This window comes from Xenopus laevis, chromosome 8S, assembly GCF_017654675.1.
Source record: "Xenopus laevis strain J_2021 chromosome 8S, Xenopus_laevis_v10.1, whole genome shotgun sequence".
Taxonomy (NCBI): domain Eukaryota; kingdom Metazoa; phylum Chordata; class Amphibia; order Anura; family Pipidae; genus Xenopus; species Xenopus laevis.
In genome coordinates this window covers 7,893,433-7,911,597 of record NC_054386.1, presented here as the reverse complement: position 1 = coordinate 7,911,597, position 18,165 = coordinate 7,893,433, and the positions used below count along the sequence as shown (strand labels likewise).

At 41.2% G+C, this 18,165-nt stretch overlaps 1 protein-coding gene across 1 annotated transcript; it reads left to right on the top strand.

The window, feature by feature from the left end:
- Positions 1–6: 6 nt before the first annotated feature.
- Positions 7–17,918, top strand: six4.S (SIX homeobox 4 S homeolog). Its single transcript, XM_018232284.2, has 3 exons — positions 7–1,191; positions 6,929–7,602; positions 16,856–17,918. The coding sequence occupies exons 1-3, from the start codon at positions 461–463 to the stop codon at positions 17,629–17,631; spliced, it is 2,181 nt and encodes a 726-aa protein (XP_018087773.1). The 5' UTR covers positions 7–460; the 3' UTR covers positions 17,632–17,918.
- The last annotated feature ends 247 nt before the right edge of the window (positions 17,919–18,165 follow it).

The window sequence follows — 18,165 nt, the reverse complement described above, 5'->3', positions numbered from 1 at the left end:
AGGCCAAATCTGTACCTTGGCTAGTTTGTACTTTCAAAACCCCGCCTTGATTTTACATTAGTAGCCCAATTAATTTGGCTACAAACCCGCCAACCTGGCAACCCAGGCTTTGCAAGTGTCCAGGTGTAACTGCATTAACGTCCGTTCGCTGCCGGAGGGGGACATTGATTGACGGTCTCCACGGGGACGGCCAGTCTAACCAATGCAAAGACTCCTCCCCTGTCCCTGCACCGGCCAATGGTGTTCGCAGCTGCGGCCCAGGACGTTCCTGCCGGAGTTTGCAGTTGTGGAGGAATCACGTTGGGACGAGACTATCCGTTTACAGTTTGAGGGGGGGTAAGAGAAAACAACAACAATCACCCCCCTGTATTTACTATGATTTCTGCGCGGCCGCTGGAAACCTGATCGTCCCACGGAGAAGGGGAGGACTTCATCTTTTAAGAAAAGGGGGGAGCAAAAAATGTCTTCCCCTACTTCCAACGGGATAGGGAACGCGATCGAGATCAAGCAGGAAAATGCCCTGGAGAGCGGCGAGAATGAGGTGGCGGCGGAGCTGAGCGCGTTACAGTCTTTCTCTATGGAGCATGTGGGCCAAGTGGAGACCGAGATCAAGAGCGAACTTTTACCCGGCGCCCCGTATACCCTGTCATTCTCCCCGGAGCACGTCGCGTGCGTGTGTGAGGCTCTGCAGCAAGGTGGGGACCTGGACAGACTCGCCCGCTTCCTGTGTTCTCTCCCGCACAGCGAGCTGCTACGTGGCAACGAGAGTATCCTGAGAGCCCGGGCGCTGGTCGCTTTCCACCAGGGAATGTTCTCCGAGCTCTTCCTGCTGCTGGAGAGCCACAACTTCCAGCCGTCCCACCACGCCGCGCTGCAGGAGCTCTGGTACAAGGCGCGATATATCGAGGCGGAGAAGGCCCGGGGGAGAGCGCTGGGGGCGGTGGACAAATACCGGCTGAGAAGGAAGTTCCCCCTGCCCCGCACTATCTGGGACGGAGAGGAGACCGTCTACTGCTTTAAGGAGAAGTCCCGCAACGCGCTGAAAGAGCTTTACAAGCACAACCGCTACCCGTCCCCCGCCGCCAAGAGGAACCTCGCCAAGGTCACCGGCCTGTCCCTCACTCAGGTCAGCAACTGGTTCAAGAACAGACGCCAGCGCGACCGCAACCCTTCCGAGGCTCAGTCCAAGAGGTGAGACCAGAGGAACCGAAGCTCCTCCCGGGAGCAGCAACATGGCGCGCACCCTCTCTCTTTCCTTCTCTCTCTGACTCTGACTTTTTCTCTCTTTTTAATTTCCTCCTCTCTCTCTCACTCACATTTTCTCTCTTTTTAATTGTCTCCTCTATCTTTCTTTCTTTTTTCTCTTTCCTTTCCCTCTCTCACTCTTTCCTTCTCTCTCTCTTTCCCCTCTCTCTCTCACATTTTCTCTTTTTAATTAACTTCTTTCTTCTCTTTCCTTCCCCCCCTCTTTCCCTCTCTTTCCTTCTCTCTCTCTGACTCTGACTTTTTCTCTCTCTTTTTAATTTCCTCCTCTCTCTCTCTCTCACATATTCTCTCTTTTTAATGGTCTCTATTTTTCTTTTTTCTCTTTCCTTTCCCTCTCTCACTCTCTTTCCTTCTCTCTCTCTCTCTCTCTCTCTCTCTCACATTTTCTTTCTTCTCTTTCCTTTCCATCTCTCTCTCTCTCTCTCTCTCTCTCTCTCTCTCTCTCTCTCTCTCTCTCTCTCTCACTTTAATGTTCTTCTTTCTTTTTTCTTTCCTTTCCCTCTCTCACTCTCTTTCCTTCTCTCTCTCTTTCCCTTCTCTCTCTCTCTATCTCTCTCTCTCTCTCACATTTTCTTTCTTCTTTCCTTTCCCTCTCTCTCTCTCTCACATTTTCTCTTTTTAATGTTCTTCTTTCTTTCTTCTCTTTCCTTTCCCCCCTCTTTCCTTCTCTCTCTCTCTCTCTCTCTCTCTCACATTTTCTCTTTTTAATTTTCTTTCTTCTCTATCTTTCTCCCCCCTCTCTCTCCTTTTTTCTCTCTCTCTCTCCTTTTCTCTCTTTAATTTTCTTTCTTTACTTTCTCTCTCTCTCCTTTCTTTCTCTCTCACTTTCCTTTCTATATCTATATCTCTCTCTCAGGAAAACTTTCCTGGCTGCACTGCCCCAGGATCCACAGCTGCCTAGAGCCACTACATTTGTCCTGGCCCTTAAAGGGGTTGTTCTGTTAGAATCTAGATGTAGAGAGGGATATTCTGAGACAATTTGCAATTGGTCTCCATTTTTTATTATTTGCCGTTTTTACGTTATTTTGCTTTTTATTCAGCAGCTCTCCAGTTTGCAGTTTCAGCAATCTGGTTGCTAAGGTACAAATTACCATAGCAACCATTCACTGATCTGAATAAGAGACTGGGATATGAATAGGAGAGGGCCTGAATAGAAAGATGTATAATAAAAAGTAGCAAAAAAAACAAAAACAAAAGCTCTGTGAGATTTGTAGCCTTACAGAGCATTTGTTTGGAAATTTGAATGCTGCAAAGAGTTAGAAGAAGATGGCTAATACTTCATAAACTATAAATAATGATGACCAATTGAAACGTTGCTTAGAATTTTCCATTCTATAACATACTAAAAGTTAACTTGAAGGTGGACTATCCCTTTAATGGAAAGAATGTACCATTTGTTCCATGTATTTCACTATAAGTCGGGAAGTGCAATTTGAGTTGTAGTTCAACACAAGCTGCACATACCTGAATTACCCTCTACTTCAGATTGTTGCCCAGGACATAACATGGGCAGACTAGTAACAGCAGCGCCCACTAACGAATTGTTCTACATTTCTACATTTCCTTTCTCCTTTGTGTAAATGATCTATTACATCCCGTGTAACAGTATTCCATGCCCCACTCTTATTCTCACAGTCCCTGACTGTAGAACTATAACCCTCAGAAGTCCCCAAGATTGCTAGGAAAATTGTGGTTCAAGAGCAGCTGAAGGCCCACAGCCTGTATCTTTATATATGAGATGTGCAAAATGGCTTATTGCATTAAAACTATGAGTTGCTTACATATATCATGTAATATTCCTAAGCATTTGGCCAGCGTAAAGTACATTTCTTTAAAAATATGTATATATCCTTGCAGAGGTGAAAATATATTTGAGAGCGCAGACTCTTTGGGACTGATTTTAGAAAAATACATTCACTTTTTGGTTCTTTTCTTAATTTTGACAGAGTAAATGATTGGCCAATTTACTGCACCGGAGGAGCATGGCACATGGCAGTTAGTGTTTTGAAATCTGATTCTGAATTGGTTTCGGGTCAGATTTCATTGAAATCCTAGATAGAAGATGACTCCTGTGTTGCCTGTGCTTTCCGATCGGCTTTGCATGACCCATTCCTCCTCGGCTTGAAGTCGTGCAACTCCATTACGGAGAATCCAGGGCGCCTTTGATTTTCTTTATTTTTTAGCTTGTTCTTAATCACTGATACTTAAATATTTAGCTTTGCTACTTTATTTGGGGGTTTATTTTTTTATGTTTATGATCCTGGAGCTGCCTCCAGTGAAACTAGGAATTCTTCTTGTAAAAGGTGAGGAGAGTTGGGCTTCATTTGTAGTGGTGCCCCATTTGTAGCCAGAGGGGAGGGGATGATTGCAGTTTCTCTCGATCCTTGAGTGCAAGAACAGATGTGACTTTGTTAGTCTGAATTGCCAGTCTTACTGGGACAGTTTATTTTTCTTTGGGAAAAAAAAGTCCAGTCTGAAACTGACACTTTAGAGAGACCCCCCCCCCCCCCACCCCAACCTTCTATTTATTTTGCTGATTTCGGTTACAGGCAGTTTTTCCTACAATTTACTCTGTGTTGGAATGTGCTACAACTTGCAGGGCAAGAAAATGCTATGTTTGGCTCTGATGTATGGAAAGCTGTTAACTTGTGTATGATAAGGGTAAATCACAATGAAACGGTAAAGTCCGTGTTTGTGTAATGGATACCTTTTCTGCCCAAACACACACCTCCTTTATTTAAAGCTCCGTGAGGTTTGAGGTGGCCATAGATGCACAGATAATATTGTACGAAACAAATTTTCGTACGATATTTGGTGCGTGTATAGTTGGAAAAGTGCCGACCAATATTGGCAGAAGACTTGGATATCAGTTGGTTGGGCTGGACGGAGAATTTTGAAGAGACCCAAACATCGGCAATTGTTAGTGCTGAATGGTCAGATACAGGTAGAATTCTATTGTTTCTAAAGGTGGCCATAGACGTAACAATTACGTTCTTACTTGGAAAAGATGTTTCCAAGAAAGATCAATCGTTTTAATACACACGTGTAGAGCTGAATCAGCAGATATACAGTGAGAAACAATAGAATTCTACCTGTATCTGCACTAACAATGGCCGATGTTTGGGTCCCTTCAAAGGCACCCAATCAAAATTTTACGTCCAGCCCAATCGACAAGCCGACCGATATCCAAGTCTTCTGCCAATATCGGTCGGCTCTTTTCCCACCGTACACACACTGAATATCGTAAGAAAATTTGTTTTGTACGATAGAATCTGTGCGTCTATGGCCACCTTAACTGTATATCTGACGTTTCAGCTCTAAACGTGTGTATTGAAACGAACAATCTTTCTTGGAAACATCTTTTCCAAGAAAGATTGCAATTGTTACGTCTATGGCCACCTTTAGGGTCACAATGCTCAGTTCACTTTTACTTCTTATTTTTTGTTGTTTGCTAAATAGCTAGAGCTTGTTATCTTTTCACATGTTTAGTCCCTGGACAGTTTGACGTGCCAGATGGAGGTGACCTCTTTGAACTTAGGCCCAACCCTTTCTCCATTTCTTTCTGCATTTTTTCCCCCTCTCATTGCAGCATTTATTAAGGGAGCTAGCCCTCCGGCATTTTTTCTTTTCTTGAAAGGTGCGATTTTGCTGAACCGGTATTTACTGAGCAAACGTACAGTCCCAACATCTGAAAAAATAAGGCGAGGATGTTTACTTTGTCCTAGTAATGGATTTGCATAGATAAGTTTGATCTTAGACAACAAAAGCTCATTTAACTTTGGTTCCTTTTAGTGAGCAGTCAGGATATTGCGAAAATATTATGTTGAGACTCCCACATTAATTCTTAAAATATTCAATTTAACACACTCCTTATTTGAATATTATAAAATTGTTAAAACCCCTATATAATAATCTAAAATCCTGGCAGGCAGATATTTACAGCCATAATATTAAATTACGTTTGAAATCAGAAATATTTTACATCTGTATGAATGTTGCTTTGTGTGCTTCTGCCGAGTCATACATTTTCTTGCACATATATAAAGATGGTGGTGTGCTTATGTCTGGGAAGGATTGGGCAATATTACCTTTTGAAATATTCATGGGTATTAAATGTGGTGGGCGTGAGACTTTTGAGAAATTATTCCATAGAAAGAAAGTCCATGTGAATAACTGTCCCATCATAATGCTAGGCTCTGATTAAAATGTTGCTTTATGCAACATTCTAAGCTTTTCACATACATCTGAATGGGGCTTAATGGGCAGATTGTGATCTGGATGTTTACTGTTTTCAAGACTACTGGAGTGGGGATGGGTGGGCGGCTTTGATGAATGGGTAGAATGACAGGTAAAATTCTTCAGTTTTTCTTGCAACTTCTTCCCAGTCTACACACACCCTCCCCCTACTGCATAGACTGCCTCCCCCTTCACATTCACACCTTTGGGACATTCCATCCTTTTCCAAATCTTCCTGTGAATTGTAAGCTTGTCAGTTCAGGAAGTTCCAAATTAAGCCAGAATTTGCTAAATAGTTAACTTTGTAGCCGTTACACAAAAGCCTTTGTCGATTGATTTAAGGCCGAAAGTCAGCCAGATCTTTATCCGGCGGGTTAAAAAAAGCCTGTCGTATTATGGCCGCATCTGTGCATCTATGCGGTCCCGTGATCCCACCACCCGTATCGTATCCATTCTGATCCGATCATTCAGCCCTAGGGCCCACGATTGGATCAGCCCAATACCTCCAACTTCAACGTGGGCATATCTGGGAGAGATCCGCTTCTTTGGCGATATCGTGAAATGAGCAGATCTCTACATCTATGGCCACCTTTAAGGCAGAGACACACGTGGAGATTCGGGGAGATTCAGTCGCCCGGCGACAAATACGCCTCTTCTTCAGGCAACAAATCTCCCCTTCCTACCGGCTAGAATCGAAATCGCCGGCAGGATTGCACTCTGAGCGATTCGTTTTCTGAAGTTGCAGCACGAGGAAACTTCGGGCAACTTCATAAAATGAATTGCTCCGAGTGCCATCCCGCTGGCAATTTAGATTCTGGCCGGCGGGAAGGCAGTTTGGGGAGATTAGTCGCCCGAAGAAGAGGTGACTTGTCGCCGGGCGACTAATCTCCCCAAATCTCCATGTGTGTGTCTGCCCTTAATGGTATTTATTATTCTGTTGGCTGATAAATCCCGTGTCCATTTTTGTACTGAAGGCTGTTTTTTGCGGCATACTCTATGTATGACCCGGGGAAATACAAGTTTATTCATAATGTGCTTGACTGAACTGGAGGTTTATAAAATTGAGGCAAAAAATAGTGAAAATAATTTTTACATAGTGTCTATGTAAAAAAAATCTACACCTCCAATCTATGTCCATATGGAACAGGTCTTGGAAGTCCAAGGTGACTTCTAATCTCATCGTCATTTTTCAACAGGGGATACTTTATTATAATACACAAGCTTCAGGGAGTTATGTGACAGAAATGACTTTACTTGATCTAATTAGATCTGATAACATTCCTAAGCACCATTTATAAGGATATAATTTACAGGATATTCATGGCTCTTGTATAATACACATTTCTTTTGACTTTGAAAACATGTTTTCTGGCATGGATTAAACACTTTATTTTTAATTTGTTTAATATCTTTTTTTTATCTCTAGTGAATCGGATGGAAACCACAGCACTGAAGATGAATCGAGCAAAGGCCAAGATGACATGTCTCCTCATCCTCTTTCCAACTCCTCAGATGGTGTTTCCAACTTAAATCCTTTAGGTCCTGCTGATGCCGTATACATGCAGCACATTGGAAATAAAATATCCTTAAGTTCTTCTGGTGTGTTGTTAAATGGTAGCTTGGTACCTACAAATACTTCATCTGTCTTCTTAAATGGCAGCTCATTTATCCAGGGACCTAATGGAGTATTCCTTAATGGTTTAAATGTAGCAAATTCACAGACTTTGACCTTGAATACACCTAAATTGGCCTCAACAGTTGTGAGCAATGGGGCAACAAATGGAGATGTCTTGGTGGCTTCCACAGAAGAAGTAAAGGACTTCAAAGTTCCTCAGAGTGGCCTGACAGATTCCAACACAAGTTACAGTGCAAATTTAGCACAATCCTTCCCCGGATTAATACCTGCTACAGAAGTCAAAACTGAGACTCTTCAGCCTGTAAGTTCTCAAGATGGAGGAACTGTAGTCACTTTCACAACCCCCATCCAAATAAACCCATATGGCATCGTTCAGATCCCGAATTCAGGAGCAAATGGTCAACTGATCAATGGAAGTATTGGATTTTCCACACTCCAGCTGCCTTCTGTTGCTGTTTCACAAGGTAACCACTTAAAACGGATAACTTTCATTAGTGTAGTTTGCTGTTCATTCTTTTTTTTCCTGAATGGTGATGTGTAAATCTTGTCTGTCAGCATGTGTTCAGTTTTATTGGCTGCATCCCGGGTAGGCAGAGCCATAGCAGAAAATGTAAGAAAGTACACTTGAACCCCCATTTTTTACGTTTTTCAGGCCACCAGTAAAAAATTTTGTAAAATCAAGGAAATGTGTTAAAATAACTCTCTTCAAGTACTGAAAAAATATAAGCACAGGACTCAGTTTTAATTTGAGATACAATATTTACTTCGAGGGTTAAACGTTGCAGTGGTAATGTTACACTATGGGGGCATGTGCAGGACTGGGACTAATTGGAATTGACCATTTGCAGGCAGAGCCATAGCAAAATATACATCTGGTTAGTATTTTAAACCTCTATTTCACAAATAATAACATTCATAGAGGGGAAAAAAGCAGTTTTTGGGAACATCAGGACAAAATTTTGATGTAAAATCCTGGAAAACATTACTTAATATTAGGGAAATGCACCCATTTAAATGCATTATAAATTGGTGGGACCACAAATAAAAAATGTAAAATGCGGGAAGACTTAAAATCAGGGTACTTAAAGGTGAATTTAACCCTAAACTTAAAAAACCCCTACATAGACCCTCCTTCCCCCATACTAAGTGTTACCCGGGCAAATGCCCCTAATGTTTTCTTTACCCATCTGTGCAGATTGAAGCATCGGAGTTCACGGGCGCCATCTTCTTCTCTTCTGAATGAGATCGGCGACTGCGCATGCACCGAAACACACGAAAATTGCAGAAGACCCGGTCTCATTACAAAACTACCGAAGCGGCTGAAGATGGCACCCGTGAACTCCGATGCCTAAATCTGCACCGAGGGGTAAGTAAAAAGTTAGTGGCATTTGCCCGGGGTAACACTTAGGCTGGGGGGAGGGGGTACATGTAGGGTAGTGGGGTAGGGTTTTTTTAAGTTTAGGGTTGGATTCTCCTTTAAAATCGAGGTTTCACCGTATAACATTTCACTATATGCCAGATACTGATAGAACATTTAACATGATATTGAAATTACAAGATATGCTTGTAAATGCAGGCTGCCCCAATGCTAAAACCATAGTTTAATTTTGCAGCATTTACCTGGACATGTGCATAAAGTTTAGTCATAAGGTATTTCATAGCATAATTTGCAAATGTCATTTTTACAGTGTACAGCCATTATGCCCAGTACTATTAATAGAGTTGGACATATGCATTATTAAACATTATCCGTCTAGCATTTTTTTTTAATGCTGTTACCAACAAAGCAAATATACAGAATTAAAGGCAAGTTGAGCATATATTTTGCTATGTAGTGGGGGAAAAAATGAAATCACCTCCATTAATGCACTTTAACGGCAACCATATGTACCGTATGCTCCTCCATTTGCACTAAACCAGCAACAGGAGATTGTAGGCTTCCACTACAGCTTGAACATAAAAGTAGTAATGCATGAAGACTAGCTAAGTGTGTAGAAAAAAATGTTTTGATCCATACAGTATGAAGGGATGAGTAGCAGCAACTCCAAAATGTTCTTACTGAAACATTTCCCAGTTCTATGTGAGGTAGGCTGTGCTAATAGTTTTTTCTTTTCTGTCTTTGTTAATCCATTTTGAAAAAGAGCTTGAAAGTGCATCGTATATTTTCTATATTTTCTGTTTTGGTGCTATTCTGTTGCAGTATTATAGAAAAGTTTGCAACTGAATTCATTAGATAGGTTAAAGGAAAACTATACCCCCGAACAATGTAGGTCTCTATAAAAAGATATTGCATAAAACAGCTCATATGTAAAACCCTGCTTCATGTAAATAAACCATTTTCATAATAATATACTTTTTAAGTAGTATGTGCCATTGGGTAATCCTAAATAGAATAAAACGATTAAAGAAGCGGTTATGGCGGAGCTCACCTCGGCGTTCAGCGCTCCCTTCCTGGTCGCAGCTATCGCGAGACCTCGGGTATTAGCCACAGATACTCCAATCTTCACACTATAGATTCCTCGCTAGCAGCGCCGGCCATTCAACGGAAGGAATACCACTGTTTAATATCATTCGGCTTTATTATTACACACAGTGCGGAGTTACAATTTCAGTGGGTGTGCTGTGCAAAGCACACCCACTGAAATTGTAACTCCGCACTGTGTGTAATAATAAAGCCGAATGATATTAAACAGTGGTATTCCTTCCGTTGAATGGCCGGCGCTGCTAGCGAGGAATCTATAGTGTGAAAATCCTAAATAGAAAACTGCCATTTTAAAGAATAGGGGCCGCCCCCCTGGGATCGTAGGATTCACGGTGCACACAAACAAACCATACATGTTAGATCACATGAGCCAATTAACAGACAGAGTTCTGTATTTTGCTTCCACACTTCATCCTGTTACAGTTAGAGCTGCAGTATTTCTGGTCAGGTGATCTCTGAGGCAGCACACAGACCATCACGAAGTGGTGGTTCAAGGCAAGAGATGTAAAAGGGCAATATTTACTTAAAAGAGAAGGAAACCCCCTGGGCGCAAAAACCCTCCCCTGTGTTGCTCCCCCTCCCTCCTCCCCCCTGGCCTAATGCCCCTAACTTGTTACTTACCCCTCTGCGCAGGTCCAGTCTACGGAGTTCAGACGCCTTCTTGCTTTGACCGGCGCATGCGCAGTAGGAGCATTTCGCCGGTACGATCTACTGCGCATGCGCCAAAAGTCACAAAGTGAAATTGGAAAACTTCGTGACTTTTGGTGCATGTGCAGTAGATACGTACCGGCGAAATGCTCCTACTGCGCCTGCGCCAAAAACGCCAGTCAAAGCAGGAAGAAGATCGCGTGGAAGAAGATGGTGTCTGTGAACTCCGTGGACTGGACCTGCGCAGAAGGGTAAGTAACAAGTTAGGGGCATTTGCCCAGCGGGACAGGTAGGCCAGGGGGGGGAGGGAGGGGGAGCAACACAGGGGAGGGGGGAGGGTTTTTGCGCCCAGGGTGTTTTTCTCCTTTAAATATATACTCCAGTTTGGTAAAATTCTTTAATATGCTGCTTAATTTGATATAAACTAAATCTGTTGCTTTAATATTGATTTTGGGGGTAAAGTGAAGCCATACATTTTCTAGTGGGCTTCTGCACTGTCCCTAGTGGGCAGACACTTTGTTAAGGTGGCCATACACGGGCCAATAACAGTTGCTGACAGAACCAGTTGGCAGCTTATTTTTTCCGTGTGTGTGTGGGGCTCTCTGACGGGCTTCCCCGATTGATATCTGGCCGAAAGTCGGCCAGATGTCTATTGGGCAGGGTTAAAAATCCCACCGGATTGCATCTGTAGATGCGGTCCCGCGATCTGATTGCCCATATTGGCAGCATTATGATCCGATCATTGGGCCCTAGGGACCACAATCGGATCAGCCCGATATTGCCCATCTCAATGTGGGCATATCAGGGAGAGATCGGCTTGTTTGCCGAGCGTGTCTCTACGTGTATGACCACCTTTAGTCGCAGTAGTCACATGCATAGGAGCACAAAGTCATCTCCAGCTAGGTTGACTGGTATATCATTACTGCACTGGAAATGGAGAGGGCCGAGGGACCCAGGGCTATATGTTTCAGTGTACAGGGTGCTTTAAAGCAAGAAAAAGATTGACTTCCGGACAGAAAGGAATGAAATGCAACATTAAATGACGTCTCTGTGTGTGTGAGAGAGTGTGACGCACCATAATTTATATACGATCAAATATCTACAATAAGATGCAGGTAAGATGTAAAATAAGTTGGCCTTTAGGGAGAAATATCTATTGCATCAGTATATAAGTTGGATTCTGCTAACATCACTTGTGGGCCTAGTCTAACGCGAATGGTAGGAGAAAATACAATATTGCAGTACAGAGTTAAGTAGGAAAAAATTAATCTTGTTTATTTAGGGGTTGAGATCATACTGGTGTTACGTCTGTTGATGAGAACAATGGAATCTTTAGACTTTGCACATGTGCTGTACTATATACTGTACTTTAACAATGTCAGAACAGCTCAGCGCATGGGTGAGGGTTCCAAATCCAGTTGTAGCAGCCTCTGAAACGAGTGGGGTTTTTTTTTAGATTTTGACCAATAAAAAAAAATCTGTGAATATTTCAGCTTTAACATGGAGCAGCACCATCTCTGAACTATATCAGAATCTGAATACATTTTATATACGGAAAATATTTATTTGCCATTTGTGTGTGTGTAGGGGGAAGGTTAGAAAGATTTGGTACATCAAAAAATGATGTATGCATGTAATTGTTTAAAAATAAATAAATAAAATTCATATTCATTGCCTAGGCTAAGGATCCCTTCATGTTTTTTAGAACTAGAGCAACAGATTTTACTTGCTACAAAGGGGCTTATTTAGGAGAATTCAACCCAAACCTTAAAAAATTATGGAAGGGCCATCTCCCATAGACTCCATTTTATCCAAATAATCCATATTTTTATAAACGATTTCCTTTTCTCTGTTATAAAACAGCGCCTTGTTCTTAATCCAAACTAAGATATAACTACATCACTACGAAATATGTTGGCGCTCTGCAAATACATGTTCATAACATATACTTTTTAATAATAATAATGATGCTTATTGGAAGCAAAACCAGACTATTTGGTTTATTTAATGTTTACATGATTTTGTAGTAGACTTGGGGTAAGGGTTGATGCCCTAAGAAACCTCCCCATATCATGATGCTTGTGCCCCCGGCTTCACTGCCTTTACACTGTACTGTGGCTTGAATTCAGTGTTTGGGGGGTCGTCTGACAAACTGTCTGTAGCCCCTAGACCCAAAAAGAACAATCTTGCTTTCATCAGTCCACAAAATGTTGCTCCATTTCTCTTTAGGCCAGTCAATGTGTTCTTTGCTAAATTGTAAGCTCTAAAGCACTTCTTTTTTTCAAAATTTGGGTCTTTTTGCTGATAGTTTGGCTTCACATAGGCGTCTTCTAATTGTAACAGTATCACGGGTAACTTTACACCTTCTTTGATCTTCCTGGAGCTGATCATCTTTGCCATTTTTGCTATTCTTCTATCCAATGGTAGTCGAATGGTAGTTTTTTGTTCTATGTCTTTCAGGCTTTGCTTGCCATTTTCATGCATTTGAGATCATTTTAGCTGAGCTGCCTATCATTTTCTGCACTTCTTTATATGTTTCCCCTCTCCAATCAACTTTTTAATTAAAATACACCGTCCTTCTGAACAATGTCTGGAACGAACCATTTTACTCAGTTTTTTACTCCATAAAAGCCGTAATTGACACCTTTTTTTTGCACAGAATGTGTGACCTCACTAATTAAATTCCACACAAGCTATTATTCATTTGAACACTGCTATTATTTAATGATTCAATGACACAGAATCAGCAGCAGGTCATGACTGTTGGGTCTGTTGGTTTTCGATTACTCTACTACATTTACTAGTGAATTATTTGCCATGTAGAAATAGCATTTCTACCAAAAATAGTGATTGATCAGGTTAGTGATGTCGGACTGCTATTATTCTGAACACAGTTATTAGATTCCACAGGCTACAGAAACACGACGAATGGTTTATATATAGTGATGGACGAATCTGTCCCGTTTCGCTTCTCCAAAATATTAGAAATTTTTTTTTTGTTGGCAGCGAATTTTTTGCAAAGTGAATTTTTGTCTGATGTTTTGCAAATTTATTTGTGGGCGGTGAAACGCAGAAATTCGCTGCGAATCCATGCTTGGCAATTTTATTTGCTATCATTATTTATATACAGAACAAACTCTTTCCCACTGTAGTCACTATACAAAAGGAATGGAATGATTTAGAACCACTGCATTTCTATTTTATACATTACACTTTATATAATAATAATCTCCTCCTAAAGTGAATATTTGGCAACTGAATGCAGATTTCTTTGCGATGTACTTTATATATGACAATTATAGAGTTGGGGACACGTGTAGCATTTAATCGCATGTAGTATTTTTAATTCTACTGTAAAATGGAACAACCTGAAGTCTGTAAACCTGCACACCTGTATGCTGAAAAGTGTCGCTTTGCAGGAGCTGAAAAGTTACGAATTCTTTGTTGTCATTGGTAAAAGGCAATAAACAGTCTGGAGTACAATGTTCAGAAAATTAAAGGGGTGGTTCACCTTTAAGTTAACTTTTAGTAGGTTATAGAATGGCCAATTCTAAGCAACTTTTCAACTGGTCTTTATTTTTTTATATAGTTTTTGAATTATTTGCCGCCTTCTTCTATATCTTCCCAGCTTTCAAATGGGGGTCAGTGAACCCATCTAAAAACAAATGCTCTGTATCTGTAAGGCTTCAAATTAGGGTTGACACCTGTCCGGTTTTGACACGGACAGCCCAGCCCGGTAATTTGAAGGTCTGCCCAGGTCAAAACTTACTGCCTGGTTTTTCATTAGGGTAATATGGACCCTAGCAACCAGACTGCTGATATTGCAACCTGGAGAGCAGCTGAATAAAAAGCTAAATGAGTCAAAAACCACAAATAATAAAAAAATGAAAACCAATTGCAAATTGTCTCAGAATATCATTCTCTTCATCATACTAAAAGTTAAATTAAAGGTGAACAAACCTTTTAATATAATGGTACTTTACATACCTCATTTTGCGAGGGGGAGGGTAGGATCTGTTTTTAATACTGTTCCCTGACCCATTTTTATCCCAAGGAGTTCTGCACCCTGTAGCTTTTATATAGTAGCTGTGTGAGCAATTATAAATTTGATCAGTAGCAAATTCAGCAATAGGAGAGGAAATAAAACTGTAATGGGTTTCATTACAAACAATGTGTGAATTTCGTTTGACTAGTTGTGTCCAAATGACTAGGTCTGCAATTTTACTCCATTGCATGGAGTAGAGAATTCGGCCATATTTATTTGTCTAGTCAAGCTTCATATTCAATGCTAAATCAGAGCAATAGTCAGAGGGAAGGGCAGAAATAATGGGATCATTTCTACGAAACTGGAAGGCACAGCAGCTCAGATAGGGGTGAAAATGTCATTTTCCAGAGATGCCTGTTTAAAAGGTAAATACAGGCTGTTTACGTTAGCTTAAAGGAGACATTTTGTGTAAAAAAAAAAAAAAAAATAAGAACGTACCAGTGCATTATACTCATTTAGATATAGAAGAATTGTGCTTAAAAAAAGTAGTGTTTTTAGGCTATTTTATTGAAAAACACTTATAATCCCTGCCTTTTCTTCCACTTCCTGCTTCATGAATTCCCAGGTTGTGCAGGGGCCGGCAGCTCTCAGCTTACTGCACTCTAGAACAGGAACCAATCAGCAGCTAGCAGGATCTGACAGGGAACTGAAGCCTGTCTGTGCTTGTGTGACTGCAGGGCTGTGATTGGCTGTCCCCTCCTACTGTGCTTCTGACAGGGACAGTTAAGACACGCCCACCTCTCATTTGAAACAGGAGCCAGTGAACATCTATAGGGAGCTCCAATAAAGGGGCTATTTTTAAAGATATTAATTTTTAGCACTATGTAAAAGCAACACTGAATATTACTTATAATTGCCTACAAAATTAGGCAAAGGGAAAAGGCTAGGGACCTAGCCGAAACGTTAGTCATTTATAATAAATATAATGATTTTTATAAGTCCTGAGAGTGCGGACCTTCTATGTAATAAGTATATATATATTTTTTTTTTTGAGAGAGAGAGTTTGTGTGTTATTGCACTAGGTCAGTGTATATATTCTGAATATTGTAAGCTGATTCAGAGTTGTGGTGAAATGGGTTAGATAAAAAATATTGTGATTCTGTTTGAGGAATCTGACACTTTACACAGGGGTGAAAATGTAATTTTTCATGCCTATGAATAAGTGCCTGTGGGTGCGAAACGCGTAAGGCGGAGCATCAATTGGTCTGTATGCCTACTTTTTAATATTTATGAAAAATAAAGAGTGACTTTTTAACTTTGAGAGTATTGACTGGGGATATATTTTTGAAGTTTTGATTTGGGTGCCCTTTGGAGTTGGGGGCTATATTCCAGCATTTTTGGCCCTTTTTTGACAGGCCTGTATAGATTGCAGCAGCTGAGTAGCAAGTTTTTTGAAAATGTAATTTCCCTAGTTATTTCTATTGTACCTTTTTAAGTATCTGAGACTATGGGGTATATTTATCAAAGAGTGAAGTTAGAGATCTCCACAGCCCTTTAGAGTGAAATTCCGCCACTCTCCATTCATTTCTATGGGATTTTTAAAAGAGTATTTATCAATGGGTGAAAGTGAAAGTTCATCCTTTGATAAATACGCTTTTCAAAATCCCATAGAAATGAATGGAGAGTGGTGGAATTTCACTCTAAAGGGCTTTGGTGATTTCTAACTTCACTCTGATAAATATACCCCCTATATATATGTTGTTGCTTACCGTATATACTCGAGTATAAGCCGATCCGAGTATAAGCCGAGGTACCTAATTTTACCTACGAAAACTGGGAAAACGTATTGACTCTAGTATAAGCCTAGACACAACTACAGCCCTGTCTCCCAGCAGCGCACCTTCCGCCAAAGAGACTCCCCCAGCGATCGACCGGACTTCTTTGCAAAGTTGATGGTGACAGAGAATTGTGCAGAGAGTGCTGTGTGTCATAAAACCATCACTGATCTTTCGTATAACCAACAGATGGCGCTGTGTGATATTGCCATCACTGTTAATCCTTTATTCAACCAACAGATGGCGCTGTGTGATATTGCAGTCACTGTTATTCTTTGATACAACCAACAGATGGCGCTGTGTGATATTGCAGTCACTGTTATTCTTTGATACAACCAACAGATGGCGCTGTGTGATATTGCAGTTACTGTTATTCTTTGATATAACCAACAGATGGCGCTGTGTGATATTGCAGTCACTGTTATTCTTTGATACAACCAACAGATGGCGCTGTGTGATATTGCAGTCACTGTTATTCTTTGATATAACCAACAGGGGGCGCACTGTTATTCTTTCATAAAACCAACAGAGGGCATTGTGGGATATTGCAGTCTCTCCCCAAGTGAACTGTTGGTATAGGAATGATTAAAAGTCACTGCAATCTCGGCTACTGCCCGCTGACCCGAGTATAAGCCGAGGTAGACTTTTTCAGCACATTTTGGATGCTGAAAAACTCGGCTTATACTTGAGTATATACGATCCCTGTAATAGCTGTATCATTTTCTGTTTATCCATTCATTTTTTCTCATCTTTATGTTTATTTTCAGGTAATCTTTCGGTCACTCCTGGTGCATCTGACGGGGGAGCGTTTCCAACTGATACCGCTTCAAGTGGAGACCAAGGGAAAGTATTTCTCAGCTCACTTCCGCACAGCACCGTCGTATACACAGTTCCGCATTCTATAAAACAGGATGGACTGGAACGAAGCCTTGTTTTTTCTCCGTTAATGCCCGTCAATCAAAGCGCAGCACAAGTGAACATTAGCATGCCTTCAGATGACACTCTACAGTCTGTTGCAGCATCGTTGGTAAATGGAGGTCATGCACAACATTTTTCACTTCCTCCATCTACCTTGATAACTACTTCTGCACATCTTGCTTCTCATTCGGTAAACCAATCCATTTCAGCACCTGCAACTACCACAACTAGTGTGACTGCCACTAGTAACACTAACTTTACACCGTTACAGAATTGTCACTACATTTCCACCCAAGACCTCCTGTCTGTCTCTTCTGCACAACCAACCCTTGGCTTGCCAGTTCTTTCAACCAGCAGTAATAGCGGCCTCCCTGCTTCTCAAGTCCATCAGGATTTCAGTAGCCATCACAACCTGGTTCTGCAGCCTCTGAATGACACAAAAGAGAATTACTCGCTCATATCTCACAACAGCACAATAAGCGGGAGTGTCATGTTGTTAGACACAAAATCAAAGTATGTGGTCAGCAATATGGTCAGCAGTGGCTGCGAAGAACTTGACACAGACAAAAAGGATCTAGCCAAGCTTCAGAATGTTCAAATGGACGAAGACATGCAAGATTTATAATTGGAGAAATTCCATACATTTTTGATAGCGAACTGCCTTTGTTCATCCACTTAGGTATGATATATTTAGAATGTTGGGTTTTGGAAGACAGCACTGCTTTTTTTTTTTTTGTGAACTCTTACCCTTTTCTGAATTATGGGTATGAAAGGGAACACGACTTACAAGGGATACTGTCATGGGAAATTGTTTTTTCTCAAAACGCACCAGTTAATAGTGCTGCTCCAGGAGAATTCTGCACCGAAATCTATTTCTCAAAACAGCAAACAGATTTTTTTATATTTCATTTTGAAATCTGAAATGGGGCTAGACATGTTGTCAATTTCCCAGCTGCCCCCAGTCATGCGACCTGTGCCCTGATAAACTTCAGTCACTCTTTACTGCTGTACTGCAAGTTGGAGTAATATCAACACCTACCTCCCCCCCCAGCCTAACAAAAGAACAATGGGAAGGTAACCAGATAACAGCTCCCTAACACAAGATAACAGCTGCCTGGTAGATCTAAGAACAACACTCAATAGTAAAAGCCAAGTCCCA